This window comes from Anas platyrhynchos, chromosome 9, assembly GCF_047663525.1.
Source record: "Anas platyrhynchos isolate ZD024472 breed Pekin duck chromosome 9, IASCAAS_PekinDuck_T2T, whole genome shotgun sequence".
Classification (NCBI taxonomy): domain Eukaryota; kingdom Metazoa; phylum Chordata; class Aves; order Anseriformes; family Anatidae; genus Anas; species Anas platyrhynchos.
In genome coordinates this window covers 14,494,030-14,512,995 of record NC_092595.1, presented here as the reverse complement: position 1 = coordinate 14,512,995, position 18,966 = coordinate 14,494,030, and the positions used below count along the sequence as shown (strand labels likewise).

The following is an 18,966-nucleotide window of genomic DNA, read 5'->3' as shown; positions in this document are numbered from 1 at the left end:
GCTCCCCACCAGCCATTGCAGCTGCGTGCTCCGTCCCACAGGCAAGAAATGGTGCATGTGAACAAAAATGACATTGCTGAGCCCACCCAGCTCTCTGCTGCAGAAAGAAGGGGGCAAAATCCACAAGTTTTGCTCTGGGGGCAAATCCACAAGTTCCTCCTCCTGCTGGCAGCTGGCTACGTCTGTGCACAAGATGCAGGGGGAGGGATGAGCCGTGCCAGGGCTGCAGGAGCTCCTCGCAGCCCATGTGTCCAGGGTTGTGCACGTGGAGCATGGAGCCAGAGGAGACGTGAGTGTGAACACGGCTTCTGCAGCTCAAGGGCTGAGGACACCTTGTTCATGAGGGAGCTTTGCCATCAGCCTGGGAGGAAACAGGTTTGTACCACTAGCCAGGGGCAGGACACTGGATGCTTCTGATGAAGATTATGAGCGCCAGATGTTTTTCAGCTGTATCTCACTGGCAAAAAAATAAAAAATAAAAATAAAAAAATAAATACTTGAAAGCAGTCACCATAATAAAGTCACAGGAGGGAATCGAGAGACAGAATGTGACAGAATGTGATTGCTGTGTCTTTGTTTCTTTTGGAAAGCAGGCTAAAAATACTGCGTGCCTGGCTGACAGTTCTGTCACAACCAGCAGCTGGCACCAGGAACACGGGGCATCTCTTACACCATGTCACAGCCTTGCAGCTCTTCCTTTCCAGCTACCAGAGCCATCAACTTTCCAGCTCATCCCGCTGCTGACCGGCTGCCAGGCTAGCACTGAGCAGTAGCTAACATTGCATCTTGTCTTTCAGATTTGCCTTCAGTTTCTCCTAGAGCAACTTCCCTAAATATTTTGTCTAATTGCTGCCATGGCAAAATGGAGGGAGAGTCTTATGACCAGCCTGTCTTTTGACTAGTATATGGCCCATATCATGCTCAGGCATTTGGCTCTTGATTTTTGGCTCTAGGGAGGTCCAGGTGCTGTTTTGGCAGCCTGAGGGCTGCTGCAGGACACGTTGCTGTGCCCACAGAGCTCCACATCCTCAGCCCCTTCCGTTACGGTACCTCTGCTGCTCATCCCGTACCGCTTTCACCATAGGACGCCCTGAGGCTGGCTCGTGTGCTCCTGAGAACGATTGCATTGCTGATCCTGTTCATTTATGGCTTTTCCATAACAAAGGTATGAAATCATTTTGAAATGCTCCCTCAGAAATGTGGGCATGCTTTGAGGCTGGTGAGCCTTCACCGCCTGCAGGCATGCAGCTGAGGATGTGTCCCAACTGCGCTGCAAACCATCAGCAGTTTTAAAGAAAAGAAAAAATTTATTATGAGCCAGAGCTTGTCAAATCCTCTCACCTGGTGGATGAAAACTCTTTATCACTTACAAAAAAATGTCAGTAGTGTACAAACCTTGTGCTCCTCGCTGGCCCAGAAGTCTTGCTGCAAGTCTGGCAATGCCTGCCAGTCGCTGGTGTGACCGCAGCACCAGCTGTGATGATTTTGAAGGTATGGATGCTCCTTCCTCCCACAGCCCCTGCCTGGGAAGGAAAAATGGATGCTGAGTGTGGTGAAACAGTTTGCTGGATATAAACGAGAACTGTTGTGCCTGACACTGGTACCTCCAAAACCAAGCTTCCAGCCTGGCATAAAGCACGGCATCACCAAACTCTTCTTGCACCTACCAAATGCAGCACACTTATGAACATGGAAAACCACTGCATTCATCAGCCCAAAGCTTCGACTTCAGAAGCTCACAGAGGCTTTCCCAGCATCCAAAATCTCCTTTGCAGCCCTCCCTGCTGCAGCTGCTTGGCGCTCCAAGCCCAACACAGAAACGCAGGAGAGGAGCTCCTGCTTGCATGCTCAGTAACAGGACTGTGATCACAGCCAGCCGATGGACATGCAGGGCTTCCTTCCAAACCTGGGGTGGAAAGGGCTGGTCAGCTGCCTGGTAGATGAGGGGAATGGCGAGGGGTTGCTCTGTCCCGGCTGAGGGTGAACCCCGAGGGGCAGGCAGGCTGGGGCCCAGCTGGCACCGCGAGCTGGTCTCTTGTCTCGTTACGCTCAGAGAGAGGCAAACAGGATGCGTCTGGCAACGTTATGAGACTCCTCGTTAGTGACTCATTTCAGGAGAACAGCTTCAGCGAGCAACAACGTTGCGCTCTGCTGTGATTGCAGAGGGTGTGAACTAAAAAAGAAAAACAAAAATCCAAGTCGGGTGAGCCTGGTGATGGCAGAGGCCGTGCAGCAGCGGGCTCACTCTTGTGCCCAAAGCCAGGAGAGGGATGCGGTGCCCTTGCACCAAAGAGCACGCAGAGAGGAAGCAGGACCTGGCTGGCTGTGTGGCACACATGGGAGCAGCAGGGAGGATTTCAGCAGGGCCATAAGGATGTCCTCCTGCCACGCACCAGCCCTGGGACTCGCCCCGGTGGGGCTGGGCACAGGGAGCCTTCACGCCCGGTGATATCACCCCGCACCAGGAGGGTGCTACCAGTCTGGCCAGTCTAAAAGGGAAGTCCTGATGTAAAAAGGTGGTGCTGGGGTGGAAATCTGCAGGAGGGTTTTCACCGTGGTGCAAACTTCAGGCTGGGCCAGGAGGGAAACGTAGCAGCCTGCATTTGGGGGACTGATGGGAAGTGGGGGCCAAAGCAGAAACTTCCCCAGTGTCTCTGGTCTGTCCCAGGGGCTGAAAGCCAAAAGAGAAGAAGCCAGCCTGACTGTGCAGTGCTTCAAGCACCTCTCGTGATGCTGCACTGCTCTGGGCGAAGCCACAAGAGCTCCAGCACAGGGCCCTGCAGCAGGGCTCGTAAAAAACCCACAGCATCTTTGGCAAGGCTGCAGAAACCTCCGCATTTCCAGACTGCGTTCAAAGGCAGGTCATTTTCTTTCCCCTTAAAACCAAGCCATTTTGAGCACCTAGAGAGTACCGCTAGCCTGCCCAGCGTGGTTTTGCTCTCTGCTCGCTGCCTACACACCCTGCTTTTCTTTCTCAGCCTTTTCGGAGCTCTTCACGGGCTGAAGACGAGTGCCTGCACGGCTTGCTGAGCGGCAGCCCGGGCTGCTGCTGCCCTCTCCTGGCTCCGGGGCTGCCGCCGAGCCAAAAGCTGAGTTTTTCCAAAGAAATTCCTGTTAGCAGGGGTGCAGCTCGCCCCGGGGAGCCGCTCCTCGTGCAGCCTTGCAAAGAAACACCGAGGGCTCGGAAGGGTCCCGGCAGCCTGGCCCCGGCTCCCTGCCCCCTTCCGCGGCTGCGGGTGCCCCTTCCTCTCCTTTTCAAAGTGTCTTCGCAACTTTTCCTGATTTTTTCCAATGCAGAGAGGAAAAGGACACATTGTGGGGACAAGAAGCCCTCGCTTTCTTCCCAATGCGAGCCCGGGAGGAGGCGCTTTCCTTCCTGAACGCAGCCCAGCTGCGGCTCCTGCTCTGCAGCACGGTGCTGCTGTGTGCCTGGGAACCCGAGCACAAACGCAGCCGCATTTTGGGGACCAAAGGTCTTGCTGGGTGCCCTGTCACTTCATGCTATGTGTCCACGCAGTGCCACAGGGGCCAGGAGCCGAGGATGGGTATCCACGAGGTGGTGCCAGACCGATGCAAATGGAGATGCGCCCCTCCTCACACCTGGGGATGCTCCTGGGGGTTGGTGCTCCCCAAGTCGCCTCACTCACATTATTGCTGTGTTTTGTGTTTTGTTTTGTTTTGTTTTGTTTTGTTTTTTCCGGAGCTCCTCACCTTGAAGTTGACTTCTCAAATGCCGCCAATCACTTTGCTGGAGGCGCTTAAAAGCCGAGTGAAGCCGATCGTTTTAAAACCAAGTGCTTGATGAGCTGGGGAAGAGAAGAGCTGCCTGGGATGTGGCCCCGGGCAGGGCCAGCAGCAGGCAGCTGCACGCCCGAGCTGCAAAGCCAGGCTTGGAGCTGGCTGAAGCCACGGGGCACCTCCAGGCTGGGGCAGAGCCGCTGCCGGCTGCACAGCACCTTGGGGAGACCTTGCCCTGGGGACCTTGCCCCTGAGGCCTTGCCCAGGGCACAGAAAGGCTTCCTGAAAATGCTTTTCCAGTAAGGGATGGAAAACTCCATTGTGGGCTATTAAATATGAAGTTCCTGAGCCACAAAAAATAATAATAATAATAAAAAAAATGCTAGTCTATTTATATGCCCCTCTGTAAAATACATTGCAGACCTTTGGCTTTCTCTACTGCTTTTTGGACAGATTCCAGTCTAGCTATATCCATCAGAGATGGGGAGAGCAAAAACACACGCAGTAAATAATGGATGTGCATAGGGCTGTAGCGATGCTCTCCCCTATATGGTCCCCCCTTTTCCAAAAAATCATTAGCGTGTCTAACATCTGAGTAGCTTTTGAGCTATTTACCTGGTGAAAACAAGCTCTTACCCTGTGGGAGGAGGCAGGTGGTGCTGTGAGGCACTGGGGCAAGTCTTGGGGGTGAACGTCGCTGGGGATGCTGTGGGCAGGAGATGTGATGGGGCGGCAGCTTGGAAAACTGGAATCTGCACTTCTCTGTGTGCTTACACCCGGGACTTCAGAGCCATGGGGTGCAGCCCGGTGCTCTCCCCATTGTCAGTGCTGGGTGCACCCCTTCCTGCAGCTGGTCCAGTGCTGCTGAAGCAGTGGGAAGTCGCTGGAGTCTTTCCTGGTAGTCACATCCTGACACGTGCGGTGCTTACTTGCTCACTGTGCTGCTGGGTTGAGGTCCTGCCTCCTGGGGCCAGCTGCTTCCCAGCTGCCCGGCCAGCAGTGCTGCCCGTGCCCTGGTTTTCCCTTTTCTGTCCCAAGCTCCAGCGCAGCCTGCTGCAATCCCTGTTAAAATGCGATTACTGGGCATCAACGACTGGAGCTGAAGTATTCATCAAGAGGCTGGCTTTCCACAGCCTGGCAAAGAGCACGTGCAGCCCACTTTGACATTAGGTCTGATTTAATAGCTTGGATTAAAGCCCTCCCGATGCTCCTTCCCTCTGGGCTGTCTCCCCATGTCTGGATGGCTGCAGCTGAGCATCACTTGGAGGATCCCACAGCGCGCTTGCATGCTGAAACACCCAGGCTGGTGCCATGGAGCTCTCCAGGCAGCACGAGGAGGTGCCTTCAGGGACTGAGCAGCCCGTTTAACTCTGTGGAAGCCTTTGTGCAGGTTGCATTGATTTTGCTGGCTAACTTTGGTGAGCTCAGGGCCACCTCGGCCAGCACTGCTGGGGTGGGAGACGTGGCTTCATGCATGGATAACGTGGGGGAGGCATCGTGCCCTGCAGCACCCACGCAAATCATAAATCCCAGTCCTCAGGTGACAAACGAGAGGCCCCAGGTTTGATTTACATGGAGCAGCTTATTTAGCTTGCCAGCTGCTAAAAGCCCAAGGTGAAGCACAGAGAGCCGTGCTCCGGCTCCTGGTGCCCTTGGTGGGGTCTCAGGTTTCCGGGGGTGAGCAAAGGGGACAGACACTGCCCTGCCTCCCTCCTCTATGGCAGTGCTCGGGAGCAGGCTGTATTAAATCAGTGCCCACAGGGGAGAAACTGGCCCAGCTCAAGTGGATCCCCTAGCTGGACATGGCTTTGTGAAGGTGCTGTGAGCCCTGGAGGCGGGGCAGGAGAGCCAAGCACAGAGGCTTCACCCCTCCTCCCCTATTCACCTCCAGGTGGTCCCAGGGGCATCACACACAGTCCCCACACGTGGTTCTGCCTCAAAAGCAGGTGGAGAAGCCCACCCATCCTTTTCGCCCCTCCCTGGGTAGCCCCAGTCCCCCCAGCAGTGGTGGCCCTGCCACCAGCTCACGGCACATGCCAAGCACAGCCCGGGCAGACAGGAGGAACAGAAAGCAAGATCCTTTATTGTACACAGTACAGAACGTAATGCAGCTTTGCAGGAGATACATAGCCCTGCTCAAGTAAAGGTTATTTGAAATCAGTCCTCAGATTAACCCCTTCCTGCACCGTAGACCTGCCACACTAAGCAAATGCTTACAGCTGTCCCCAAGGTGCGGCTCCCGCGATCCAATGCTTCCCGATGGCACGGGCCACTTGTACATCACAGGGATAGCAACCAAGCCTACTGGGGGTTAATCTTCATACTTCCCCGAAAAAAAAAAAAAAAAAAAAAAAAAAAAAAAAGAATGACTCAGTCCAAAAAAAAAAATCCAAACAAAGCTAACTAAGGAGGAGAAAAAAATTCCTATACAGCATTTACAACAAAAACATGTAGCTGGTGGGGTTATGCGTATATGAGAGGTGGAGGAGTGTGGGGAGCTGCAGTGGGTAGGGGGGCCCCACAGCCCAGCCCCACTGTGCTCAGAAGGGAATGAGGCTGAGCTCTTGCCCTTTCAGTCTTGGACGCCCCCCAGGAGCAAGGACTCGAGCAGTGAAATGGAGTGGACCAGAAACTTCAGTGCCGTGGGGGCACGTACACGGCTGGGGGCAGCCGGGGTAGCTCCCCATGCACTGCCAGCTGCCCCAGGGCACAGCAGCAGGGCTGCAGAAAATAGCTTTGCCTTAAAATACAAAAAAATTCTACAGAAAAAAAAAAAAGTTTAGATTTTTTTTTCCTAAAACATTCCAAAAAAAAAAAAAAAGGGGGGGGGGGAGGAAGATAGATAGTGTCATGATCTCCTCCCCTGAAATTAAACCCATCGCACAGAGCCTGAGCTGGGGAAGAGAATTGAGGAGGTCCCAGGAAAGAGGGGGGGGGGGGGCAGGCTAAGGGACTGTTACATGGGAGAGCAACACTCGAGGGGAACGAGGTGGGGCGGGGAGGTGTTGTCCAGGAAGAAGGCAGAAGGCTGCTCCAGCTCGGGGTGGGACACCATGCACATCAGCCCTGGGGCACGGGCACGGTGTGCCCCCAGCCCGAGCCCCCCCAGACACCCCTCGCCTGTGCAAATCGAAGCCCTTTCCAACACACAAGGCAGCTACGCATATTGTGATCGATGCAAAGCAGATTGTCGTGACAATTCGCTACACAGTCACACCGTCTAGACCAGTCTCACGGGCGCTGCCGAAGCCATCGGCCGGCGCTTGCTCATGAGAAACGTGGCCTGGGTCAGAGACTTGGTGTTTAGCTCCCCTCTCCCCAAAACACCTCTGGGATGCCTGGCGGGAGGTGCCAGCCACGGGCAGTCCTACGCACTAGCCCTTGGACAGTAAGGTTGTGGACTCAGCGCTGACACACACCGGGGCTTTTCGCTTCCTCCAAATTGCGCTGACAGGGAAAGGCCAGTTTGTGTGTGCGCACACGCCTCTCGTCTCCTTTTGTGTTTCGTTGGTGTGGGTTTTTGTTATATAAGAAACGGCAAAAAGTATTCTTTACAAAACCATTGCCCTTATTTGCCCAAAGCGGAGGTGCTAGTGCTCGTCGCTGTGCCGGCCGGCCAAGTCAGTAGGCGAAGCCCTCCGCGTAGGGAAGGCCGCCGCAGTGATCCACCTCCAGCAGGTACGCGGGGCTGTCCTCGAAGTGCGTCAGCGGCAGCGTGTCCTCCTCGTTCACGTGGCAGTCGGGCTCCGCTTTCAGGAAGGGGCGCTGATTGTCGGGGTAGGCCATCGAGAAGAGGGCGTCGGGGTCGCACACGAACTTGTAGACATACCGCTCGCCGGCCACCTGCAAGCAGAATGGGCATCAGGGGCCGGGAACGAGAGGCTGGGCCGGGCCAGTGGCATGCCAACAGGGGGGTGACGCTGGGGACGGCCACCCCTAGGTGGGCACAAGGCCACTTGCCTTCTGCATGATGCCCTTCTCGTAGTAGTAGCGCAGGGAGCGGCTCAGCTTGTCGTAGTTCATGGCCGGACGGTTCTTCTGGATACCCCAGCGCCGCGCCACCTGGAGAGCGAAAGGCCGCAGCCGTGACAGCTCCAGCCTGTGTCTGGGCACAGGTCCCCCCCGAAAACTGAACCCCACAGGCTCTGCCCGCCCCGGGATGCTGCTCAGGGCCTGGAGCCAGGGCATGGCCTCACCCTGGCCCCTCTGAGCCCAGCCCATGGGTGATGGGCACGAGAAGCACTCGGGCGGTTCCGGCTGCCACGACGCAGCCGGCACGGAACCAGAGGCTGAATCAAAAGACGTTTGATTTGGGGGAGCCTGCCAGAAAAGCTGCTTCACCGCCGCAATTTCCATGCACGGCGTAGCAGACATTACGGGTAATTACCCACAGCACACGGCTCGGTGCCGCAGCTGCTTTCAATTGCTTCCCGAGCAGCTTCTTCCTCTGCACCACCCGTGGGTGGGGAAGGGGCTGCCCCCCACCCCTCACACGCCCCATACCTCCTCGGGCTCGATCAGCTTGAACTCCATGCCGCGGCCGGTCCAGGCGATGAAGTGAGCGTTGGCGGGGTCGTCCAGGAGCGTGACGAGGAACTGCCAGAGCTGCAGGGACCCCCGCCGCTGGTAGGGAGGGCCCTCGCGGTACAGGGTGGGCTCCTGCTTCACCTTACCTGTCCACAGCGAGACAGCCGGCTCAGCCCCGGGACAAGGGGACGTGCTCAGCCCCAAGGGCATGGCCAGGGCACAGCAGTGATGCTGAGTGGCCTCTGAACCCGGCGGCTCCTCTGTGGGCACCCCTGGGTGCGGAGCCTGCCCCCGCCGCCCCTTGGCTGGCTGCTTACCCTCCAGTCTCTCCGGTACCACACACGTGTCATCGAAGTACAATCGTGTGTCCTTTTCATACGAAAATCCTAGGGGAAAGAGCCCTCCCGTTATTACGGGGCCCCTGCCCCATCCTCACGACACCTGGCTGGGCCCAAGCCAGCTCAGAGACCCGGTGTCCCAGGGCTGGGAGCTGCCCCCTCCGTGGTTATTTCTGGCCATGCCGTCGGCTTCGTTGCCATGTCCGGCTAGCTGAGCGCAGCACAGATCTGTCCTCCCCTCACCCCAAGGAGCTGGAATAACCAAAACCCTCTTAGCAGCTATATTGGGCATGTTATCCCAGATTACACGGGGCGGCACGTTGCTCCCATGCCCTCACAGCGCACACCCGGTGCCAGGGCGCGAGGATCACGTCCCTCACAGGGGACATGGTGCTCCCGGTATTTTTGGGGTGTCCCGTGGCTCTGCCAGACCTCATTGGGTGGTGGGAGAGGAACCACGGGGTCTGCCAGCACTGCTGGGGACCTGTCCTTAGCTACTGGGTGGCCATGAACCTTTCTCACCTCTAAATCAGCCCCAGAGACTTGGCCTGCACCAGGGGATGCAACAGCACACGGCCCCCAGGAGCCAAGCCCTCACCCCACTCCCATCCCTGCCCGGGGGGAGAGGCTTGGCACAAGGAAAACCCTAAAGCCCTGGGCACAGAGAGATCCTGCCAAGGCCCTCGCAAGGGACAGGATGGAGGGCTGGGGAGGGACACGGCGACGTGACCCATCCCGAAGCTCCCAGCCCCGAGCCAGGAGGCACACTCACCGTCGTGGCTGCTGGGGAAGACGCCCCCCCTCATGTACGAGGACTGGCAGTTAGGCACTTCTGCAAGGGAGAAAAGGCAGTGGTAAGCCTCCCAGCACCTTCTCTCCTGGGCATCTTGTCCCTCCCCACCTTGTGCCACCTCATGTCACCTATCTTTGGGGAGAAAACGGTGTAATTTACATGGGGGGGGGGGCACTTGAACAACCACGGGTGGCACAGTCCGCATCACTGCATGTTTCCACCAAATTATTTGGGCCACGCGCTAAGGGAGGCAGCAGGAGCCCATGAGCAGCGCGGGGTTTCTGGCTGCCTCCCTCCCCTGCCATCTGCTCGGCTGCACCGACCCACCTCCCGCCAGCCTGAGGTCACAGTATTTTTAGGCCCTAAGGCGCTTAGAGGATTTTCCGTGATGCTGGTGGGGTTCAGCACCAGCCACCAGAAACTGCAGCAGGGTGGGCGCAGGCCCTGGGGACACCCCCCTGCTGCACGCAGGAGCGCACAGTCACAGCGTGCAGCGTTTGGGGAACGCCTGCGTCGCCCCTTTTAAAGAAAAGAGGGGGAAAAATAAAAAAAGACAACCCTACAGCACCGCTGTTCCCTGCCTGCACGGGGCACAGACCCAACGTCACAGCCTGCCCCGCTTGCCACCCACCTGAGTCGATGCAGTAGTCCCTGGGCTCCTGCTTGATGCCCATGGGGGACTGGAAGCTGTGCCCGGGGGGGGCAGGCAGGCTGGGGCCGGCGTGCTCATAGAGCGGGTCGTGGTACTCCTGCTTGAATCCCTGAGCGGGGTGGGGGGTGGCAGGGCCGACGGGCTCCGACAGCTGCTGGTGGTAGACGGGGCGGCCGTCCCCGGGGACAGCAGGCTGCGGCGGGAAGGGGTGGCAGGGCTCAGACATCTGCCTCTGAAACCTGGGGGAAAAGGGACACGGCGTCACCTGGGGTGCGTGGGGCGACTGCTGATGGCTCAGCCAGTGGGACACCCATCTGGGATGGGGGCATCATGCAGTAGGGCCATGGGTTCCCCAGCTGAGGGATGGGGATCCTCAGCTGGGTGAGCAGGAAGGCACGGGGGGCACCCCCGACACACACCTTACCAAGGCTGCTTGGATAAAAGCACGGGAAACAAAACCAACCCCCCGATAATTAGAAATAAACCCAGCCCTGGGAGGCAGTGGGGCGGCATCACGGCGAGGCAGAGCCGCGGGGCCCGAGGACGCTGCAGCCCTGCAGGCGCTTACGCAAAGCCAAATCCCCTGCGCAGCGCCGCAGAGCCAGCTGGCCGCTAATCTGCTGGGATTAAACCTCGCGCGGGGCGGTGGGAGCACTATTTTCAGCCAGAGGCACCGGTGCCCTCCGCCCAGGCTCTGTGCTACCGTGGGGGTACGGGACCATCCCGAGGGGGTGCTGCTGCCGCGTCCCCTGCCCGGCCCAGCACCTTGAAAGGCGATCTCCGCGCGCCCGGTCCTTTCGGGGCCGCCGCGCGCCATTTGGCTTTGTAACCAGATCCCCCCCAGCTGACGGGCTGGGATTACTCCATTTCCGACCCGCGTCCCCCTGCCCTTCCTGAGTGAAACCCAAGCCCCGTGCTGGTATGGCGCTTCCAGATGGGTCACGGCCAGCCCCCCGCATAGCTCGAAGGTCGCCCGGAGCCGAGCTCCGGGCCGGGGCCAGCTGCTGCCCCCCTTTGCTTGGGGAGGGATGCGCGTCCTGGGCACCCACTGCATGCCCCGAGGGGACGCCCCGATGGCACTGCCACAGGATGAAGCCACAGCTTGATGAAGAAGGGAAGCAGGGTGTCTCCCTTGCCGCCCAAAAATCCCCCTCTCCAAATCACTCCGAGGTGCCGGGTGTCCCACCTCCCTTCCCCACAGCTGGAAGGCCGCCGATCCTTACCTGTGCTCTGCGGGGAATTGGTTTTCCGACATCATCTTTGGCATGTGCATGGGCTGGTGAGGCGGCCGCGGCACCGCAAAGGTTTGCTGCCTCTGCTCGTGCAGCGGGCGCGGGGCGGGCACAGCGCTGCGGAGCGGGGCCGCTGGGGTGCCATGGGCAGCCGCCTGCACCGCCGGGGCTGGCAGGGAGGATCCCGGCTGCGTGGGGGACACCGGCGTGGCGGGCGGCGTTAATGGCTTGAACCCAGCGGGGGGCTTCCTGTCGTAGGCACTGCAGGGGGCAAGAGGGGACGGTGAGGATGGTGCTGGTGGCTCCGTGATAAAGCCAACGCGGCCGGGTGGGTGTCATCCCCGAGGGAACCGCAGTACAGCCCTCACCATCCCTGCACCCACAAGGGGCTCCCCCTCTGTTCCCAGTGCCATGGGGGTCCCCAAATTCCTGCCGGCTCCAGTGCCGACATCCAGTGCCGTGGGGGGCACACGTTGATGGGATGCTCCCTGCCACCCAGCCCCATCTGCTGGGCTTCTGAGAGGGTGCCAGAAGCAGCCTGTGCTGCCTGGAGGGGTTTCGCCTCCGGCGACCTACCAGCAGTTGTAGAGGCACTTGTCTCCATAGCTGGCACAGAGAGCCTGCTCGTGGCTGCAGGCCGACAGCTCCGAGGAAGGGCTGTGCAGCTCCCGCTTGATCTTGGCCGGAGGTGGGGCGTGCAGGACTACTGGAACGAGAGAGGAGAGGAGGAGGAGGAGGAGGAGGAAGACACGGTCACTGTGTGTTCCCAGCCCTGGTTCCACCGCCACGGATTCTGACCCAGCGCGGGAGCAGGCGATGGGTGCTGCCAGCCCTGGGGAGCATCCTCTTGGGTGCTGGGGGTTCAGATGCACAGCCTCAGGGCCAGGAGCATCAGATAACCACATCATAGCAGGCTGGAGGCCCTGCAGGTATGTTCTCCCATCCCATACGTGACAGCAGACCAAGCCGTGGTGGCAGGGACGGCAGAGGTGCCACCAGCACACAAACCCCACAGCAAGGGCACCCAGACCCAAATCCCTCCCGCGAGGGGCGATGAGCCTGGCCGTACAGCATCACGCTGCCCTCTGCCCAGCCCCTCAGCTGCTGCACGCCGTGTCTGCAACGAGCCCAAGCTCTGTTCCCACCACCACCTTCGGCAGCTTCATGGTTTGAGTGGGAGATGCAGGCAGGGAAAGCTGGCACAGGCTCTCTTGGCTCCAAAGTAGTGGGGCAGAGCTGCGGCGAGGAGCGGCAAGCAGCCAGCTGGCAGCCCCGCATCTCCTGGGTGCAGCCTCGTGACCAAGGGGACACAGCCCCGGGACCACCAGGGCACAGGGGAGGAGAGCCATGGTGTTACGAGTCCGAGGGGCAAACGGGCTGTGAAACTCCAAGACATCCAGCCCCACAGCACCACCAGGCCCACTCACTATATATATAAGCATTTAAAATGGGGCAATAAACGCTTAACCTCTTAAATCTAAAAGCGGGCGCTCTGGGAAAGGGAAAGCGTGGCCGAGATCTTTACCTAAACCATGCCTGAACCGGAGAGCCAAGACCAGTCGGAAGTAGAGTATTAGCTTCGTGAGAAGTCTAAACACAGCCCAGTTACGCCAGAGAGGAGCGAATAGCTCCAGGACAACTGTTCACAGCTTGCCAGGTAATTAGCTGCTCCCCTAATTTGTCAAAACCTTTAAAGAGCTGCTGATCCTCCCCCAGCCCCCCCTCAAGCAGCCCAGCACAGCTGGTACCAAGGGCATAAAAAACTCCAGGGAGTATTTGAAACACGAAGCCCAGGCTGAGCAAGCACAGCCCCTACGCTCCCTGGAACCCCCCCCGGAGACAAATTTCCCCCCCCAGCCCCTCCCCAGGAGCGAGGCCAGGCTGCTCCCGAGCATTTCGGGTGTTAACGGGGGCCAGCGCAGAGGCTGTGAAGCTCAGGCACCCCGCGAGGCACGGGAAAGCAGAGGGGAAACTTGCTTTGGAAGGGCTCCAGCTGCCTATCACGGGCATGTTTCTCCCTAACAGGCTCCGTGTTGTTCGAGCAGGGTTGTTTTTCCGCCAGCCGCACAATGGGGTCTGGTTATTCATTGAAGGAAAAAAAAAAAAAAAAAAAAAAAAACTCTCGGAGCGGGCACCACCCTCCATTCACAAACAATTTGGAGCGCTCCATTCATGCGGTTGGGGAAAAAAAAAAAAAAAAAGACAGAAAGAAAGAAAAATTTCCCCAGAGCTTAGCGCTGCCATTCAAGAAAAGGGAAACGATCCTTCAGATCATAACAGAGACCAGCTGGCTGCGCCGAGCGGCCCGGACTTTGTGCAACGTTTGGATTCCTTACACAAACACCGCGGGGCTGGCCTGCGCTGCTCCTCACCACGCTGCCTTTCCGCCAAGTTCATTCAAAGCCCAGGCGATTGTGCAAGGCGCTGGGGCCGGAACGCCCTTCGGCGAGAGCAGGGAGCGAGGAGAAAGACAAAATAAATGCGGGCGGCCGCTCGGGGAAAGCGTCACGCAGCCACGGCTCGCACCGAGCTGCCTTTGGGTCCCCGGCCCTGCTGCTCTCCTGCCCCAGAGTCCGAGCAGCCCACAGGGCCTGGGATTTGGGTTTCGGTTCCTTGCTGGCAAGGAAGAACGTGCCACAATTGACCTCGGTTTTCCAGGTGCTGAGTGGGAAAGGTACACCCTGCCCCAGCAGCCGGTGCCGCAAAGGCACGGCAGGAGCACAAGCGCTCCGAACCTCTTGGTTCCTCCGCTCCTTGCTGTAATTAAAAGCTAAAAAAGCCAACGGAGGGAGCAGCACAGAGGCTCGCCCGTTCCGGGACTTGGCCACGTAAAGGGGACACCCCAAAGCTGTTTGGGGCTGCCAGGGCTTTGAGCCTTGAGGCCTGATTTGGATGGCATGCGGTGAGCTTCGAGGACAGCAGCTCTGCTGCTGCAAGCACCCGCTGCCCACGGAGAGGGGAAGTGACCGAAGCCCCACTCCCAGCACAGCCACCAGCTCGGGGACCTCGGCACCCACTCCAGCCATTGCCATGGGCACCAAACTCTGGCAGCCCCCGTGTCCCATCACGCCAGGCACCGCTGGAGCAGGACGCACCCAAGGTCACGCCAGGAGAGGAGCCAGAAATAGAAGCTGTGCTCCTGCTTTCCTTTGTTTAAACAATCCTTCCTCGGAAACAAGCCTCCTTCTTTAATTTTGGCATGTACGAAAACCCACTCCACGCCCTGCTCACGACTTTAGCTGCAAACCATCCCAGCAGGGGGGAAAAAGTCCCCAGGGACCAGCCTCTCCCCCCAGAAAAACTAGGGACACCCTTCAAGACCTTCACACCTTGTGCCTGCAGGGGAAAAAAAGCGCCTCTCAATGCTTGCTTTCCACAACACAATCCTATCTCTCCCTGGTTATTTTAACAACTGATCAAGATACTACACCATGCACATATTCTTCTCGCCAGGGCACGAGGACAAGGGACACAGGACAGAGGACAAGGGACACAGGACGTGTTAGCCCTACACCTGGCCAGGGAGGTGGGTGGCACGCACAGCTCGCCCATCCTTGCAGGAGAATCTGCTTCTCCAGCACTGTGCCTGTCCCCACCAGGGAAATTACCCCACCAGGAACGGGAGCTGCCCCTCTGCCTGGATGCCCCCTGGATACCCAGACGGCAGCTCTAGGGAGTCCCATATCTCCTGGGTGGCTTAAAAAGCACCAAACCCAGCCTCTCGCGGCTCCACCAAGGGCACCGAGGACAACACACACTTTATTCAGAGGAGCCCTGCTTTCCCCATCCACATGGACACATTTTCTGCAGAAAGCCCCAACCTGTGAGCAGGCGGCCAGCACGCTACGTGGGGGCTCAGCAGGGTAAGAGCAGGGCTGCAGCTCGGAGCGCCACCAGGACCTGGCCCAGCACACGTGGGCCACAGGCTCAGAGCTGAGCAGGACCCGTCCCTTGCGGTTCCCCCACTGCAGGTGCTCTCAAGCACTGTCACCCCCTGAGCTGTAGCACTGGTTGGGGACTCCACGGAGGAGCTGGGCTCCCCATCTCCCAGGCAGGGCACCACCGTGCCCCCCAGGAGCTGCTGTCGAGCCCCACAAGCCTCTGTGTGCAGGAGCACTCAGCCAAACCCCCCGAGCCCAGCCCAACAGCAAGAGAAAGCTCTGCTTTATCTCCCCAGGAGAGTTCAGGAAGGTTATCGGAGCGGGAAGTCACGCAGGGACATCGCCTTCCAAGCGACATCATCACCTCAACACCGGGGCTGCAGAGGCCGAGCAGGTTAAAAGACCGTTTAAAAGCCTCGACCAAATGCTTTTCCCTCCCTGCATCGCCCAGAAAAGTTTGTCTCCTCTCTCTGAGCTCTTCAGGTTACAAGGAAACAAGAGACTGCCAAAAGGCACTGGAAACAGCTCCAGCTCTCCGAGCCGCCCTCCCACGCACGCTGCAGTTTGCACTGCTCCGAGCAAGAGCTGACGGGCTGCACCAGGATGTCAACAGCGAGCCGCGTTTCTGACTCCGGGCTTGCCTTTTATCTCAGGGGAGAAGGGGGGGGAGAAAAAAAAAAAAAAGCGCATCTGAAACTTGGGCTGTCTGGAACAGTTTAATGGCAAGCTTCCCACTCAGAAGTAATCAAAGGGCAATAATTAACATGCGTTTACTGTAGTATAAGATACTCTGCTGCATGCTGTGACAAAGCTGGAATGAGAAATCTGTTCGACTGCAGGCTAAATTTGATTTCCTTTAAGTTCTGCGGCTGTCTGGTTCAGCAGCAGAAGGCAGCTAGGAACGCGAGGCTGCCACTTCTGCTCTCCAGGTAACAACCCAACACATCCCGACCCCCCTCCAGCCCTCAGCGCCAGGACTGTCGGCACCGAGCCTGGTGCAAGCCCCACACACCATTAACTGCACACCAGCCCCTGCCCCGGCCGCTGACTGGTTTGGGCAATGAACCACGACTAGGAAAAAGCTCGCTCTCTATTATGCAATTCAAGAGGGACTGCATTTTCACTGGCCTCCTTTTTTAAACGTGCTTGCTTGCCAGAGATTAATGCTGCTTAAAGCAGCTCAAGTTTCACCGCTCAGGTCTGCTCTTGCCAACAGCGCTAGGCCAGGACTGCAAAAAGCTCCAGAAACTGCAGAGATTGTGGCTAACCAACAAGCCCAGCACGGGCTCTCCCATCCACTTGAAAAGGAAAAGCAGCATTTATAAGCAAATCACCGTTACTAGGAACAAGCAGCGAGTCTCAGAGGAGCCCAGAGATCAGTTAGAGATATTTCCATGCGGTTGGCTGTAGTTTTCCCCGTTATGAGACGCAGGGAACTGTGAGCCTTGTCTTCGTGAGCCCAAGCAGCACACACACACACGTGCTTTCTCCCCAAAGGCAGAGAGCTTCGGGGTTTCAGATTCGGCAGCAGCCACTCCCCAAGGAAGCGACCCCAAAGCAAGCGCGACGTTTTGCACAGGCACCTCAACGCTTCCACCCCCGAGAACAAAAGCCGTAAGCAGTACTTACAGTTGTCAGACTGGAAATCTGGGACAAATTGTTCGTCGTCGGGGACCTGAGCTAAAAAATTAAAAAATAAAGGTTTGATAGCACTTTCGGTCCTCAAGAAATGCTCGCGCACAGATTTGACATGGCAAAAGGCGGAGGTGAAGACTTGCCTTCAGCTAGCCAGGCCTCTTGGAGCTGGCTGAGATCCTGGAAGAGCTCTGGAACAGAGTGAAAGACTCAGGCACTCGACAGAAAAATAAATAAAAGGGCCGCTATTTGCCCAATTCTCTCTCTAAGCCAACAGGCCCAAGGAGAGCCGGCTCCTCAGGACCCAGCGAGGGCACAGGGACCCGCTGGCAGCCCCGCTCACCTTCCGAGTCGTGGGCCAGGTCGGTCTCCAAAAACTTCCTTTTCCTGTCGGACCCCAGGCGGCCTCGGCCCTCCTCGGTGCACGACTTCTGCAAGGACCAGGGCGTGAGCGGCTCGGGAAGGGGGCGGCCACGGGAACCCCCAGGAACCGGGAAAAAGGGGGCACGGGGCAAACTTACCCCGGGGCCCATGAAGGGAACCTGCTGGTCGTAGAAGCCATCCATGGTGCGGGGCAGGCGGACAGAGCCCCCGGCACGCTCAGCATCGACAGCAGCCCGGGAAGGGGGCTCCCGCCTGGGCTCCGGCAGGTGCGAGGCTGCGGGGTAAGGGGGCGGGTGGGGTGGGGTGGGGTGGGGTTGGGGGGGGAAGCGGAGATCTCAGGACCCGTCCCCGAGCTCTGCCGCCCCCGGGGCTGGCCGGGGGCCGCTGCGGGCCCCCCGTCGTGATGTCAGCGGATTTCTATGGAGCCCGCCGTGCCACCAGGCGCCGCGAGCAGGCGGCCCCCAGCCCCCAGCCCCCAGCCCCCAGCCCCCAGCTCCCAGCTCCCAGCTCCCAGCTCCGCCGCTCGCTCCCCCCCGTTGCCCCCCCCCGCGCCCCGCCGGTGCTCGGCGCTGCAGGGCCGCACCGCAGCCGGGCCCGTTCCCACGCCGCCCCATTCATAAACTCCGCCCCCCCCCTTCCCCCTTCCTTCCCCCTTCCTTCCCCCTTCCCCCTTCCTCCTCCTCCCCCCCCACCCCCCCCAACCTCCTCCCCCCCCTCCATTCACCCCGCGCCATTCATAAACACCGCCCCCGCCCCGCACCGGGCCGGGCCCCGCGGAGCCGTGCTGGGGGGGGGGGGCTCACCCGCTGCAGGCACGGCCGGGACCGGGCACCCAGCACCGGGCTGAGCCTCGGGAAGCGCCGCTCCACGCCCGGGCAGCAGCGGGCACCGCGCTGCCGCTCTGCGCCGGCCCCCAGCCCCCGAGCCAGCGGCCCCCGCCGCGCCCCGCCCAGCGCCGCTTGTTTACCCTCGGCACCGCCCAATGGGGAGCCGCCGCCCCGGCTTCCCCGCCTTCCGATTGGTCGAATGGAGTCCGAGAGCCCGCCCCCTCGGCGCTCCCAGGGCCCCATTGAGGCCGGCGGGGTGGGAGGGGCGCGCGGCAGCCAATGGGCGCGGCGCGCTCGGCGTGGCCCCGCCGAGGCCGTTTTTCATTCATAAAAAAATAGAAACGGGGGGGAAGGGGCCGGAGGGCGGGGCGGGGGCAGCTCGGCTCTTAAAGGGGCCGCCGCCTGCCCCTAGGGGGGGCCGAAAGGGGGCACGGGGAGGGGTTATAGGGGGCTGGGGGGGGGCAGCCCGATGGCCGGAACCTCGTGCCTGAGCACCTGCCGCGCAGCCCTGCGGTTGGGTGGGCTGCAGGCCTCACGCTGCCTGTGGGACCCCCGCATAGTGGTGGGGAGGCTGTGCCGGGGGGGCTCTGCCTGCAGGAGGGGGGTCCCTAATAGCCCCCTCCTGTGTGCCTGGCCTGAGCCACTCCGTCTGCCCGCTTTTGCTTTTTTTTTTCCCCTCCAGGCAGCCTGCAGCTGAGGCTGCCTTTGGAAAGGAGCCTTTGGAGGGTCTGGTGGGGAGCAGTTCCCACCCGGGTGGGCTCTGGGGCTGTGGGGGGGGCAGGGCAGGAGCAGGGGCACCCAGGAGAGAAGGTTTCTCTGCAAGTGGGTCAATGTCCCCTTGCCAAACAGGCCTGCAGCTCTCACACAGCCCTCCTGGGATTGCCAGGAGCTCGGCAGTCTGGCAGCTGTGGGTTGCCCATATCCCCACCGCAGCATTTCCCGGTCAGGTGCCTCAGTTT

General features: G+C 59.5%; 1 protein-coding gene across 2 annotated transcripts; it reads right to left on the bottom strand.

Moving 5' to 3' along the window:
• Nucleotides 1-5,800: 5,800 nt before the first annotated feature.
• ETV5 (ETS variant transcription factor 5) lies at nt 5,801-18,147 on the bottom strand. 2 transcript variants are annotated; one of them, XM_038183866.2, is made up of 13 exons: nt 17,984-18,147; nt 17,318-17,454; nt 17,140-17,227; nt 16,940-16,987; nt 16,791-16,841; nt 11,857-11,986; nt 11,272-11,541; nt 10,028-10,287; nt 9,376-9,435; nt 8,583-8,651; nt 8,242-8,411; nt 7,699-7,800; nt 5,801-7,581 (listed from the first exon to the last, which is right to left on the bottom strand). In XM_038183866.2, exons 2-13 carry the CDS (start codon nt 17,360-17,362, stop codon nt 7,360-7,362), a joined length of 1,515 nt encoding a protein of 504 aa, XP_038039794.2. In that variant the 5' UTR covers nt 17,363-17,454; nt 17,984-18,147; the 3' UTR covers nt 5,801-7,359. The 2 variants fall into 2 exon arrangements, with proteins under 2 accessions (XP_038039794.2, XP_071898517.1); XM_072042416.1 differs by having other exon boundaries at nt 11,857-11,983.
• Nucleotides 18,148-18,966: the final 819 nt, after the last annotated feature.

Excerpts from the sequence above, each read along its gene's own strand:
- ETV5 (XM_038183866.2), bottom strand. The coding sequence starts at position 17,362 with ATGGATGGCTTCTACGACCAGCAGGTTCCCTTCATGGGCCCCGGG. Across the intron at positions 11,542-11,856 it reads AAGTGCCTCTACAACTGCTG|TGCCTACGACAGGAAGCCCC; the intron begins GTAGGTCGCCGG and ends TGCCCCCTGCAG. Across the intron at positions 9,436-10,027 it reads GGACTACTGCATCGACTCAG|AAGTGCCTAACTGCCAGTCC; the intron begins GTGGGTGGCAAG and ends TCTCCCTTGCAG.